This window comes from Helianthus annuus, chromosome 10, assembly GCF_002127325.2.
Source record: "Helianthus annuus cultivar XRQ/B chromosome 10, HanXRQr2.0-SUNRISE, whole genome shotgun sequence".
NCBI lineage: Eukaryota > Viridiplantae > Streptophyta > Magnoliopsida > Asterales > Asteraceae > Helianthus > Helianthus annuus.
In genome coordinates, this window is record NC_035442.2 from 127,570,877 (window position 1) to 127,584,744 (window position 13,868).

At 38.9% G+C, this 13,868-nt stretch overlaps 1 protein-coding gene and 1 long non-coding RNA gene across 2 annotated transcripts; one reads left to right on the forward strand and one right to left on the reverse strand.

Moving 5' to 3' along the window:
- Window positions 1-5,767: 5,767 nt before the first annotated feature.
- On the reverse strand, window positions 5,768-8,443 carry LOC110881616. Its single transcript, XR_002559825.2, has 3 exons — window positions 8,289-8,443; window positions 7,270-7,356; window positions 5,768-5,929 (listed from the first exon to the last, which is right to left on the reverse strand). It is a non-coding gene; the product is annotated as an uncharacterized LOC110881616 (long non-coding RNA).
- A 1,493-nt stretch (window positions 8,444-9,936) lies between these two features.
- LOC110884877 lies at window positions 9,937-13,037 on the forward strand. Its single transcript, XM_022132584.2, has 4 exons — window positions 9,937-10,093; window positions 11,742-12,006; window positions 12,244-12,298; window positions 12,374-13,037. The coding sequence occupies exons 1-4, from the start codon at window positions 10,035-10,037 to the stop codon at window positions 12,865-12,867; spliced, it is 873 nt and encodes a 290-aa protein (XP_021988276.1). The 5' UTR covers window positions 9,937-10,034; the 3' UTR covers window positions 12,868-13,037.
- The last annotated feature ends 831 nt before the right edge of the window (window positions 13,038-13,868 follow it).

Here is a 13,868-nt window from a genome sequence, read left to right on the forward strand (position 1 = left end):
TGGTTATCGCATAACCAAGCTCAGATTGTGTGCAACAAGAAACAAGTGGTAATCAAGACTCCGTCTGGAGAACCACTTACCATTCAGGGAGATACTCGGCATGGATTACCTGCGCAAGTGTCTATGCTAAAGGCATCCAGATGCTTAAAGAAGGGATGTGTCATCTATATGGCACAGGTGACAATTGGTGAGGAGAAACCCAAGATTGAAGACATCCCAGTCATCTCTGACTATCCCAAAGTTTTCCCGGAAGAACTTCCTGATTTGCCACCAGATAGGCAAGTGGAATTCAGTATCGACATCATTCCCGGCGCAGCGCCTATTGCGAGGGCACCTTATAGATTGGCACCCACGGAATGAAAGAACTGAGAACGCAGCTAGATGATCTGCTAGCCAAAGGTTTTGTTAGACCAATTTCATCTCCTTGGGGAGCACCAATCCTGTTCGTCAAGAAGAAAGATGGTTCGATGCGTCTATGCATCGATTACCGTGACCTGAATAAAGTTAAAATCAAGAATAGGTATGCTTTGCCCAGGATCGACGATCTGTTCGATTAGCTTCAAGGAGCGAGCTACTTTTCCAAGATTGATCTCAGGTCAGGCTACCATCAATTGAAGGTCAAGGTGCCTTTAGGACTCGTTATGGTCATTTCGAGTTCCTAGTGATGCCTTTTGGGCTCACTAATGCACCTGCCGCATTCATGGATCTCATGAATCGCGTCTGCAAGCCGTATTTGGATAAATTTGTCATTGTTTTCATCGATGACATCCTCATCTACTCAAAAAGTCAAGCTGACCACGAGAAGCATCTTCGATGTATTCTTAAACTGCTTCATCAAGAAAAGCTTTATGCCAAGTTCTCTAAATGTGAATTTTGGCTACGAGAAGTCCAGTTCCTTGGACATGTAGTCAGTGAGCGTGGTATCCAAGTGGATCCCGCCAAGGTTGAAGCCGTCATGAATTGGCAGGAGCCGAAGACGCCTACGGAGATTCGCAGTTTCCTAGGTCTAGCAGGATACTACAGACGCTTCATCGAAAATTTTTCAAGAATTGCTGCACCCCTAACTTCTTTAACTAGGAAGAATATAAAGTTTAATTGGGGCCCTACGCAGCAAGAAGCTTTTGATATCCTCAAACAGAAACTAAGCAATGCACCTGTGTTGACATTGCCGGAAGGAATGGAAGAATTTGTAGTGTATTGTGACGCATCGCACACCGAGATGGGTTGTGTGCTTATGCAGAGGGGCAAGGTGATTGCCTATGCTTCACGACAATTAAAGTTGCATGAAAAGAATTACACCACCCATGACTTGGAGTTGGGTGCCGTTGTATTTGCACTAAAGCTATGGAGGCACTATTTGTATGGCATTAAATTCGTGATCTATTCTGATCACAAGAGCCTCCAGCACCTGTTCAATCAGAAAGATTTGAATATGAGGCAGCGACGTTGGATGGAAACTCTGAACGATTATGACTGTGAAATAAGATACCACCCAGACAAGGCCAACGTAGTCGCCGATGCCTTGAGCAGAAAAGAAAGAGTAAAACCAATAAGGATCAATGCCAAGAGCATTGAAATCAAGAACAGTCTGAATGAACGATTGTTAGCTGCACAGAAGGAAGCTGTGTCAGAAGCTAACTATCCCAATGAAAAGCTAGGAGTAACTGAAGAACAGTTATCCTATGGCAAAGACGGAATTCTGAGATTAAATGGAAGGATATGGGTTCCTGTATATGGAGGTCTTCGGGACGTTATCCTTCAGGAAGCCCACAGTTCCAGATATTCCGTTCATCCTAGAGCAGACAAGCTGTACCAGGATTTGAAGGCAAACTTTTGGTGGATAGGCTTGAAGAAGTCTATAGCCACCTATGTAGCAAAGTGTTTGACTTGTGCTCAAGTAAAAGCCGAACATCAAAAGCCGTCAGGCTTGCTGCAACAGCCTGAACTTCCCGAGTGGAAGTGGGAAATGGTGACGATGGATTTCATCACCAAGTTACCAAAGACAAGGAAGGGAAACGATACAATATGGGTAATAGTTGATAGACTGACCAAGTCAACACATTTCCTACCCATAAAGGAGACTCATAGCTCCGATATGTTAGCCCAGTTGTTTGTAGATAAGATTGTAGCCTTTCATGGCGTGCCTGTATCTATCATCTCTGATAGAGATACCAGATACACGTCACACTTTTGGAAAAGTTTCCAACAATCTTTGGGCACACGTTTGAATTTCAGTACGGCTTACCACCCTCAGACAGACGGACAGAGTGAGCGTACAACCAAACGTTGGAAGACATGCTTCGTGCATGTGCGATTGACTTAGGTGGTAATTGGGATAACCACCTACCATTAGTCGAGTTCTCATATAACAACGGCTACCATACGAGCATTAAGGCTGCACCTTTTGAAGCCCTATATGGTAGAAAGTGTAGAACGCCCGTTTGTTAGGCAGAAGTTGGAGATGTCCAGATGACAGGACCTGATATAATATTTGAAACAACAGACAAGATTGTCTAAATTCGCGATCGATTGAAAGCTGCCCGAGATAGGCAGAAAAGCTACGCAGATTTGAAGCGTAAGCCTTTTAATTTCGAAGTAGGCGACAAGGTATTGCTTAAGGTATCACCCTGGAAGGGGGTGATGCGATTCGGTAAGAAAGGCAAGGCAAGTTAAGCCCGAGATATATTGGACCCTTCGAGGTAATCGAACGTGTCGGATCGGTTGCCTACAAATTAAACTTACCGGAAGAGCTCAGTGGTATCCACAATGTGTTCCACATCTGTAATCTGAAAAAGTGTTTCGCTAATGAATCACTGGTTATACCGCATACAGATGTACACATCGATGAGAGCTTAAAATTTGTTGAAAAACCTGTGTCGATCGAGGATCGACAGGTTAAGAAGCTTCGCAGGAAGTATATACCGATTGTGAAGGTAAAATGGGATGCCCGTAGAGGTCCCGAGTACACATGGGAAGTAGAATCCACGATAAAAGAAAAGTACCCTCATTTATTTCAATAAATCTTGAGGTAGAGATTTCTTTTAAGGGGGTGAGGATGTAACACCTCGAAAATTTTGCGTCCTATGATGTATTGACACGTGTCATGAGTTTACACGTGGTTATAAATACTAAATAAGGACTAAAGTTGACAAACATAGAAAGTATGTGAATCCGAGGGTTCAAAATGTCAACAAGGGATAAATATACTGTACAGTAACCCTAAATGTTGCTCGTACATTCAAACGAATGAATCATGGATCGTACGGAACGAAATGTGGAAGAAAGTGAGAGATTACAAACTACAGGGGTTAAATGTGTCAACATGTTTAAGTTATACCTCTGAGTGACCCTTTGACAAACCCGAGGCCTTGTAACAGTAAAATACGCTCACTAGAATGTACGATATAAATTTCGCAAAGTTCCATTTTAAAACGAGAAAGTTATGATCGAATTCGTATGCGAGGGGTTAAAAGCGTCAACAATGAAAGTTAGGACTTTTCGGGTAGTAATAAACTAACCGAGGACTTAACGGCGCGGGTAAAAGTCACAACCGTAAATAAACGAGGCCCAAAACGCAAAGTTACCCCTTCGAATCGCCAAAGGCCAACAGTTATAATTGAAAAGATTTGAAAATCTTGAAAACAGGTCTCAGGCGGGCCGCGTAAAGACAACAAAGGGATTTACGCGGGCCGCACTGACTGGAAAGATATGGGCTCTGACATTGAGATTCAAGCGGGCCGCGTAAAGGTGGCATGATCTTGGACGCGGGCCGCGTCAATGCCCCAGATACAGAAAAGTCGGACAGAAGCACTGTTGAGTGTTTTAACCGACATATGAGCCATTATGAGCAGCATGGGCGCCCCCTAAACGTCCCCTAGCACTCAGGGACAGTTGTTGATCATCTAGAAACACTTGTAGACTTGTGTGGCAATGATCTAAGTTTCCAATTTCACTATAAAGGCCATGAAGTGCACACTTAGTAAGCACACCTCAATCTGCTTTCTTTATCACTTCTGGAGCTCAAGAACTCTCTCTTAGCATCTCTGGTCGTGTACCAAACTTCTGTAAGTGTGCTTAATCCTTTGTGGTTTAGTTTTTGCTTAGATATAGCTTAAAAGTCAATCCGTCGTAACTAACGATTGACTTAACGGTTAATCACAAATGGTCCAGTGATTAAACGAAACAAAGGTAGTTATATGTTGGTAATCATGTGGGCATTAAACCCTTAAAAGGGCACCATCTGATTCCCACTCTAACTAGTCCAAATGTCGGGTCAAAGTTGCTTAGAAAAAGTCAACAGAATGCTAACTTTCGATTTTATGCATAATCAGTAATGTAGATGGCGTGTAACCTGTTTTGTCACTCATATAACATGATAATAAGTATTATAACTGGTCTAAGCTTGTTTTATCCGACCATTTACTGTTGTGACCCGGTTCGAAACCGAAAGTCGCAAAACTTTGACTTTTGCTTTGACTTCAGTTCTGACCCGTTATGGTATGATTTAGATATGCCTTAGGACTCTCCTAGGACCAGGTTACATGATGGTATAACCCTCTGTGACCGGTTCGTTGTTTGTCCGAGTCGTTTGCACATTTCCGTTATATGCTTAAATGTTGACCATAACACCCTTTTTACTTTAAAACGAGAATTTTGGATATGTGAAAGAACAATAACCTTAGTTACTGATTCCTAAGCATGTCCCTAAAATTTCATATCAATCCGAGGTCTAGAATAGGAGTTATGCTAAATAGCGCAATTACGGAAACTTTAGTAATTAAATGGCGCAATTAGTATAAAACCTATCTAAACCCAAATTTCGACACCAAACATTTTACACAATGATATAATATAATATTTTGGAATTTTTAAAGATTTTTAATTATTTTTAACCTGCTCATAACCTGCGGTTATGGCATTGATTCGGTAAATACCGAATATACCCTTTTCGGACGTAAAATGAGTTCTACAAGGTATTTTGACCCGAATCCAGTTGCTACTGATTTTAAATAATAAATAAAGTATTTTGAACTTTATAACCTGTTCGGAAAACTCAGATTTCCTGTAGAACTCGGAAACCTCTTTTATAATCTTTAAAAATGACCAAAATACCCCTACGGGGCGTATATTGGGATTAAACTCGTTATGGGCATAATGGAAGGTATCATACTGATACCACAACCTCTTTAAAAGCATATTAACTTAGGAAACCTGTGTAGGACTCTTACAGTTACCCGTTACGCCTTTTGCGCGTACGGTTCGGTTTATGTAACTAGTTTACATAAATTAGCCGAAACGGGTCAAACCTTATCGTTTTTACCTCAAAATCCAGAATGTGTTTATATTACCCATATAAAACAAATCTTCAAACTTGTTGGGTCTAAACCACATTCCATTCACGGTTTTCGCCTTTCATGCGATTAAACCGTATTTATCCTTTGAAACTGACCGGTCTAAGCTAAGGCTAAATTAAAGACCCGTTAGGATTCTAATAGGTTGTTATAAACCTTCGTTCCAGAATAGGAGACCGGTAAAAGATACTTGCATTTTTTTATTGAGGTTATTACTTGCTCAGGTAAATACTTTTAACTTATTTCCGTTATATGGGCTTGGGTTACGGTATATAAAATACCGCTTGGTCGGGCAATTGACCCTAATGTAAGACCCTAACATGTAATATTTTTAAATCGACGCAGCGGAAATACGAGCATTAAAATTTCTTTCTTTAATAAACATATTTCTAACATAAATTTCCAGATGCAAAATATTAAACATTTACTGGAAGGGATTTACAATATTCACATTGTATTGACGCTTCAAAGCAATACATATTTCGAACTATTTGACCGTTCTTTCCGTACAACCCTTGCTCTTGACTCGATCTACGTCCGCTCAGCTTCGTTAGTAGTAGAAGGAATCCGTGTGGTACCTGTGAACATCACATACAACTAAATCATTAGACATTGACAACCTCATACGACACTAGTCTCACACAATTAACTTCCGTATAGCATTCGACTATTCTCTTGAAATCTCTCGTTCCGAGTTCAGCTTCAACTTCATAAGGATCCGTCATTCTCATTCCTGCATTATATTCTAAACTCAAGTGTGTCGTTAGTAACGTTAATTCTCAATACATCTAAATTATGCATTCGCACGTACATTCACACGTACATACTTACAACCGTACACGTTTACATCCCTACATATATTCAAATATACTTACAATCATGTATTCATACCTATGTGTATCGTACATGTTCTTGTATGCCAAAATACATATAACACGTGCATTTAAAGTCATATTCCCTTAACCACCTCCTACTATTGTACTATAAACATACGTAATAATTCACAAGTAAGCATTCTTATGAACAAGTTTTATCATTTTATCCGTATAAATTGTTCTAACACATTTCCTCTCACCATTTAATTATTTATAAGATCCGCACTTTTACATGAACTTGAGTGCATAACTATCTATTTTAATAAGGTTAGTGCTTTCTTATGCCTAGCAAGGCTTACGGAGCCTTTACGGAACACCCGGATGGAAATGAGTTCAACCGAGAGCGCTACATGGCGAAAACAGAAAGCAGGAAACGGAGGCACCGTCGCCGACGCCTCACCAGGCCATCGGCGACGCCCTCTAATTTTGTCCGTCGGGAAGGAAGTCCGTAGACAGGAAATTAGGACGTCGGAAACACATAACCACCCAAGCACCGTCGCCGACGGTCCTTTGGGACGTCGGCGACGCCCCTTCTGCATCCCAGACGCTAATTTCTACTTTTTGGCTATCGGGATCGATTATACTTGCACCACGAACGTTCCAAACGTATGGTAACATCCTTACAAGGTCCCAAATCATGTCAATACTTTCCCCATGCCTTAATGGCCGAAACCTCACCTTACCCCGCTTCCTAGTTTTGACCCGTTTGATCTTTATTACACACTTTCCGACTTAGTTAACATTTTTGACCCATCACCACAAAACTAAACTTAGAACTTCATTTGATCTTACCTTCTTACATATCTCACTATTCGCAACATATGACAAAATTAACGAATCTTTCTAAATACTGAAAAGAAGTTCGGAACTTGCTCATACTTCATTATGTTATGACAACAAGACCTTATTTGACCCATTCGATCTACTTAGCGAGAACCATCGTTTTCATTCAACCAAATCCATATTTGACTTCGTAACATACTCAATTATCTAGAACACTACCTTATTTAAACAAGCTAATAAGTGAAATCGGAATCACTTACCTTGAGCGACCAAGTTCAAGCATAGGTTCCATGTTTACTTTCGACCCGTTAGCCTCCGTGCTTGAGTCCGTAGATATGTTATTCATCCTTACATGTCAATACATAAATATCCTTGTTAGCATACAAGACCACACATAACATCAATCACATTAATCCTATGCTCAACATTTGACCTTTATTAGTCAATTTCTAACAAACATAAAGCATATACTTAAAGTCATATCTTTTCAAGCTTATTTAATTTATCATGTCATTACACATTCATACATTGATCTAACTACGTTCCATATGACTTTTATAATCTTGCAATTGTCAACCATATTCAAGTTAACAATTTAACGAAATCTTAACATCCTTCTTTACTAATAAATCACTCTACCTTTAGTGCACATCCATATCAATTCACCATCAAACCTCTAGACCAACACATGATGTTTACCACATCATTTAAGTACGAAGTTCAACTTCTAAGCATACCTTTTATCAAAGTTGTTTTATCAATTAAAAACCCATATGTATTTCAATCAAAACGCATATTTCATGTTAACCTATCGTTTATCACTTCATTATTACATTCTATACTTTTTCCATCCATCATTATACATAATTCATCTAAAATCGTCACTTAGGCATTTCATCATACACTTGGTGGGCGTACCGTTAATTAAGCATAGTGTACAAGTATCATTTGCATAACATGACCAATCCATATCAATATCATCAAGAACACCAATATTCAATAGAATTTCACATAACTTCTCTTCTAACTCAGCTCTAACTAACAATTTATCATTATAAACAATCATCATACATTCCCTCATCCAATTTCACACTTTACAACTCATATTCATTCTATTCTAAGTGGGTTTTCACTCCCAACATTGATTTAATCGATTTCAAGCATTCATAATGTTCTAGATGGTGATCTTAGTTCAATATCATACTAATTTCATATAAACACATGGAATTTCTTGAAACCCTACATATTCAAGATCATCAAACTATCAAATTCTTCTTACCTTAAGCTTTAATAGGCCTAGATGATCAAGAAATCATTGACATGCATGAGATTCAGTCACGATTAGGGCTTCAATTGGCTGGATTTTTGTGGTTAGAAGGGTTTCCCCTTCTTCTCTGGCTCTGGGCGTCGAACACACACACATACCTGATGTGTGTGTGTTTTAATTCTTATTTCATTTTTATTCATCTAGCTTTCTTAACCTGTCACTTTTAGTCCCTTGAGTTTTGTGTGGTAATTGCTTAGTCACAAACTTTACTACTTTTATCTAACTTGTATTGTGACCAAGTAAAATAACATATTTGTCACATTTTATCTTGTATTCCATGAAATCTCATTAGTGAGTTAAACGTTCGGGTTTTGGGGCGTTACACCTAACTCATTAGTAGTTGGGTATTATCAATGTGACCCGTTTAAAAATTGGTTTTGTTGGCTTTACGCCTTTGGGAGCTTAATGACCATGTCCCGGATATCCTTGGCATCATTTTACGAAGTGGCCACGACCTTGACACGCGGGTGTAGGCGTACACCCGACAATGTGTCCATGATTATAAAGGTATGACCGTTGGTTTTCCCGCCACGGTTTTATGCTATGTGGTGTGTTAATTAACCTTAAACCCGGCACGACCCAGGCGACTGAACGCATAGTGAACATGTAATTCTTTTACAAGATTTAATTGATTAATTATCCCAAGTTATAAAGAGTTTGTGCCTTGTGCATTCAAATCAATTTTATTAAACTTTTCAAAAGTGTCGGTTGAATGTATTTACCAGTGTAAAATGACGTATTTTCCCCAAAAAGATTAAATGCAGGTTCTACATGAAATAGGCTGGCCACTCCTTAGCATCGTTATAGTCTCGCAAGCTTGGGATGCCACTACCTGTTGAACAATATTTCTATTTTTATTTTGATCCCATGTGGATTTATTTCGACTACTTGTGATACTTGGATATTACATTCGATGGTTAAAATATATCTATCTTTATGCTTCCGCTGTGCATTTAAATATTCTGTGGTTTGACTATATTGTTGCCAACTACGTCACGGTAATCCCCCACCGGGCCCACCGGTGAAACACGTGGAAATCGGGGTGTGACAGGTATGTTGGTAATTTTATAGATAAAAGCAATGACATGTAAGTCTTATCACCTAAATAAACCTATAACTTGTTTATTTACATGTATATAAGGGCATGTTTGGGTAAGCTTATTGAAACAACTTATTGACTTATTGGCTTCTTGGAAAAGTCAGGATTTTGTGACTTATTGACTTTTCCCCCTCACATACACCCTCTTTGCCAAACATCATTTTAGAGCTTATGACTTTTCAAAAAGCCAATAAGTCACTAAGTTGTTTCAAAAAGCTTACCCAAACATGCCCTAAGTAATTCTTTTCTGATACCCCATCTTTCCAACCACTCTTTCTACCGACCACCACCATCCACCACCACCTGCCAACCACAACTACCGCGACTTTTAACTAAACGTTTTAATTGAGTTAGAGTCAGGGAGTAAACTACCGAAATACCCCTACTTTTAATTGAACGTTTTAACTGAGTTAGAGCCAGGACAAACTCGAAAGATCAAAGAGAAAAATAACTATTTTTAAACTATTGAAGCAAAACCGTTAAAATGACCCAACCACAAAACTTAACTCTAGATACTATGATTATTTTGAGTCGAGTGATAAATAGCAAAGCAGAATAGCCGAACCCTAGAGTGGACGACTTGAACCCAAGCCCCTGCCATGTCTCGTCGTGATTCCGATTCCAGACACCATCGCTCGAGGCTCGATCGAGAACCTAGGTACTTTATTGCATCCATTGCAATTTCATTCTGTCACAACAACTAGATGCTTTGATTCATCTTGTTTACTGTACCAATCAAAGGTTTTGTTCATGTCATTCTTCTGATCTGTTTCTGCCTTTTACGCTAACAATCATTTCAGTATTGTTGATTATCGTCAACGTCACCAATTTGGGGGTTTAGATTAGAGTTAGGTGTTTATATTACATCTTTCCTGAAGTTTCAAACCCTAAATTACAATGCAGCTGTTTTATATCTTGAAGTACTCAAAACATGTTGAAAGTTTTTGATTGCAGCTGTATTATAAGGTAGTGTTCGTTTCATGGATTGTAATGGAATTGGAATGAGAATTCACGCAGAAATTGAAATTTGATTTGTAATTTTAGGTGTGTTTGTTTTGCAAAATGAAATGAAATGAAATTTGGATGGAATTAGAATGTAGATTTCCTTCCTTATTTTGTTGTTCAATTCCAATTCATTTTCTTGTTACTTGAAACCAACATAACAAGGAGTGAAATCAACATTCCAATTCCCTCAAGATTCCATTCCATTCTGTGAAATGAACACTGCCTAAATGTAATTTTTTGGTTTTTAAAAAAACTTATGTATGATGAATAGAGTGGAAAGTTTCGGTTATTCTTTGATTGTTGTAAAAACACACAGAGCAACATGTGTTGAAGTTATTATTACTACACGTGAAATTTACAGCAGTTTGTGTAGTTTGAGCCTTTTGGTTTCTTCTTGGATGTTCGAACATTTTGTGTAATTGATCGTAAATCGCACGGTGATGAATCTGTGTCTGACACATTGCCTCGTGATGCTTGTCGCTTTGCGGTTCATCTTGTTTCTCTTTTGTACATTGAAAAGCAGTGACGGAATGTTGATCACAAGGGTTGCATCATAGGGCTGGAAAGTGTCCTAAGCGATGAATAAATAACGTTTGTATAACAAAATGATTTGGCAGTTGCCATGAGAAAAAATGTATAAAGAAGTGTATTTGCGGGTAACAACTGCCACTTTTTTTTTGGTTGAAGCATAGTGGTGAATTTGATCTTACATATGCTAACTATTTATAATGATTCATATTTGTTTCTTTTGAAACTATCAAAACCTGATGATGGAAATAACATTTACTTGCTTTATTATGTATAAAAAATAAAGAGCTAAATGCCATTTTAGTCCCTGTGGTTTGGGTCATTTCGCCAGTTTAGTCCAAAGGTTTCATTTTTCGCCTGTGGGTCCAAAAAGGTTTCATTGTTGCCATTTTAGTCCACTGGGTTAACTTCATCCATTTTTTTCTGTTAACGAGAAGGGCAATTCGGTCATTTTTATATGGCCAAATTGTCCTTCTAGTTAACAGAATTGCATATAAAATGACCGAATTGCCCTTTTCATTAACAAAAAAAATGGATAAAGTTAACCCAGTGGACTAAAATGGCAACGGTGAAACCTTTTTGGACCCACATGCGAAAAATGAAATCTTTGGATTAAACTGGCAAAATGGCCCAAACCACAGGGACTAAAATGGCCTTTTAACTCAAAAATAAAGTTATTTTATGCCAGTCCTAAGCGAAACCTCGTTTTGATTTACCTTTATTATGCTAATAATACTCATCTCAATGGAACCTCGTTTATATTCTCATGCCAGCCCTAAGCGAGTTAAAAGGGATGAAGAAACAGCAACAGATCGACCAACCAGCAACCTTACTTCTACTGAACGTTATGATCGTGATAGAAAACACCATCGTCGGTTGCAAGATTCTGTTCCTCTCGGGCGCACAACAGCAACCGATTCAAAAACAGAAAATGTTTCATCGAGCAAAGAATCTGACAGAAAAAGAAATGGATACCGTGAAGGAACAAAGAATTCTTCTGATAAAATTGAAGCACCTCGATCCCGATCTCACATCCAGGTTTTTTCTGAAGATAAGAGTGTTTTAATTCTTTTGCACGGTTTTTTATTTAGTTTAATGGTCGGTTTCAATGGTTTTTGAACACCCATATTTGTAACTCAAAAGATTTATTGCGATTTTTGTAATATAATATTTAGTTTACGCTGGGCTGATGTAAAATATTAATTCCTCGCGTTTCCTTCAGTTGGTCCTGTATGTATAACCATGTTGGGGTTGCATGTGCTTGTCTTATAACAGCATGACGAGCGTGCTGGGCAAGTTGGTAATAGCTTCAGACACAAGGAGACTACCGGTAAGATTGCAACCTTTTTTCCATCTCACGAGGCATCTGAATTTTGTTTCTAAATCCCTTTTTATTATTTTTTAGAGCGCGAGTCGTGGAAAGACAAGAAGCTGAAAGATGACAAAACCAGATTTGACGGCTCGTACAAAAGGGAACCGGATTCAAAGCATGTTTCAAAGAAAAGACCTTCGTTTCGAGAGACAAAACTACCGGTTAATGAGTCAGCAACACAAGGTACGAAAACATTAGCCGAGGGAAGTGAGAGAGAGGAGAGAGGAAAGCCGCTAGAGAGGCCACCGGGGGACCGACCCGACAGGCGGCTGTCAGGCGGAAGGGACGCACACAGGAATGAAACACCGAGGATGAAGTTTCAATCAAGAGTTAGGTATGGCAGTGATGGTGGCGGCGGTTTTGGTGGTTCTTTCAGGGGGAGAGATGGGTTTAACGAGCGGCAACGGCAGACTGGTGGGAGAGTTGAAAAGTGGAAGCATGATCTTTATGATGAAGCTAATAAAAGCCCAACTGAAAAGAATGAAGAGGATCAGATTGCAAAGGTGGAAGCCTTGCTTGCTTCATAGACGTCTTAGTGTTTTGTTTATGTTGATGTTTAGATCATTTGTTTTTCGTTCAAGTGACGTTAATGTGATTGCCAACCCATGATACGGGTCGAAGTTTTAGTTTGGTCGTTGGTTTATGATTATCAAATTCTTGTTGCAATTAAGACAATAAGATATGTTTATTAATAACGTACCCTTTGGCACACAACCATACAATTAAAAAACAAGTATTTTATACAATTACAAAGTAACCAAATAACTCCTCTTTCATCTGCATCAGTTGCTTTTTAGCTTTGAAGCATGAAAAGTGTTTATAGCTGAAGAAGTGGAATCCTTTTTAAAGTTCATAGATTGGGTATCGTAACCGAACCCTGATCTTTGCTGCAAGTGATCACCCGTGGATGGATGAAACTCCGACCTGGTGCGGTGGTGTGACGAACCCTCTGCCGCCACAGACCCATCCAGGAGATGGTAGCTGGCGGAGAGGGAGCGGTAGCTGCTATGAAGTCTGTGTGTCTTCATGGCCTGCATCACAAATGGTATCAGTCCTTCCATTTTTTGCTGTTGGTTTTTGTGGATGTGAATTTGATGAATGTTTTTGGAGGGATATATATACAATAATATATGTGTGTGAAGACTGAAAATGGAGGCACATAGGTTTACTTGTATTATGTTTTGACTTTTGTTGATAGGAGGTTGTTTCTGAACAAAACAAGATAATGACTCTCGTGTGTTTTTTTGGATAAACTATAATTATAGAGTGGCGGCTACGGCTCTTGGTTTGTATCTAATTCCAACATGACAGCAAAGGGAGTTAGAAAGGAATATCAACAAGAGATCCACTCAACTTTGTATACAATGTTTGTTAAAACATGATTTATTTTGGAGCAAAAATTGTATTATAGCTGATTTTGTTAATAAAACTTCATCGATGGTACAATTTTTACTTGAGCGTAAGACATTAGACTTCTTGGTTTGAATCCCAACATATTGGTAGCCATTATTCGGTAGATTACCTGTTG

Bases quoted from the DNA above. Each gene is read 5' to 3' on its own strand.
- LOC110884877 (XM_022132584.2), top strand. From the start codon at position 10,035: ATGTCTCGTCGTGATTCCGATTCCAGACACCATCGCTCGAGGCTCGAT. The intron at 10,094-11,741 runs GTACTTTATTGC...TTCTCATGCCAG, and splicing joins AGGCTCGATCGAGAACCTAG to CCCTAAGCGAGTTAAAAGGG. The intron at 12,007-12,243 runs GTTTTTTCTGAA...GTCTTATAACAG, and splicing joins GATCCCGATCTCACATCCAG to CATGACGAGCGTGCTGGGCA.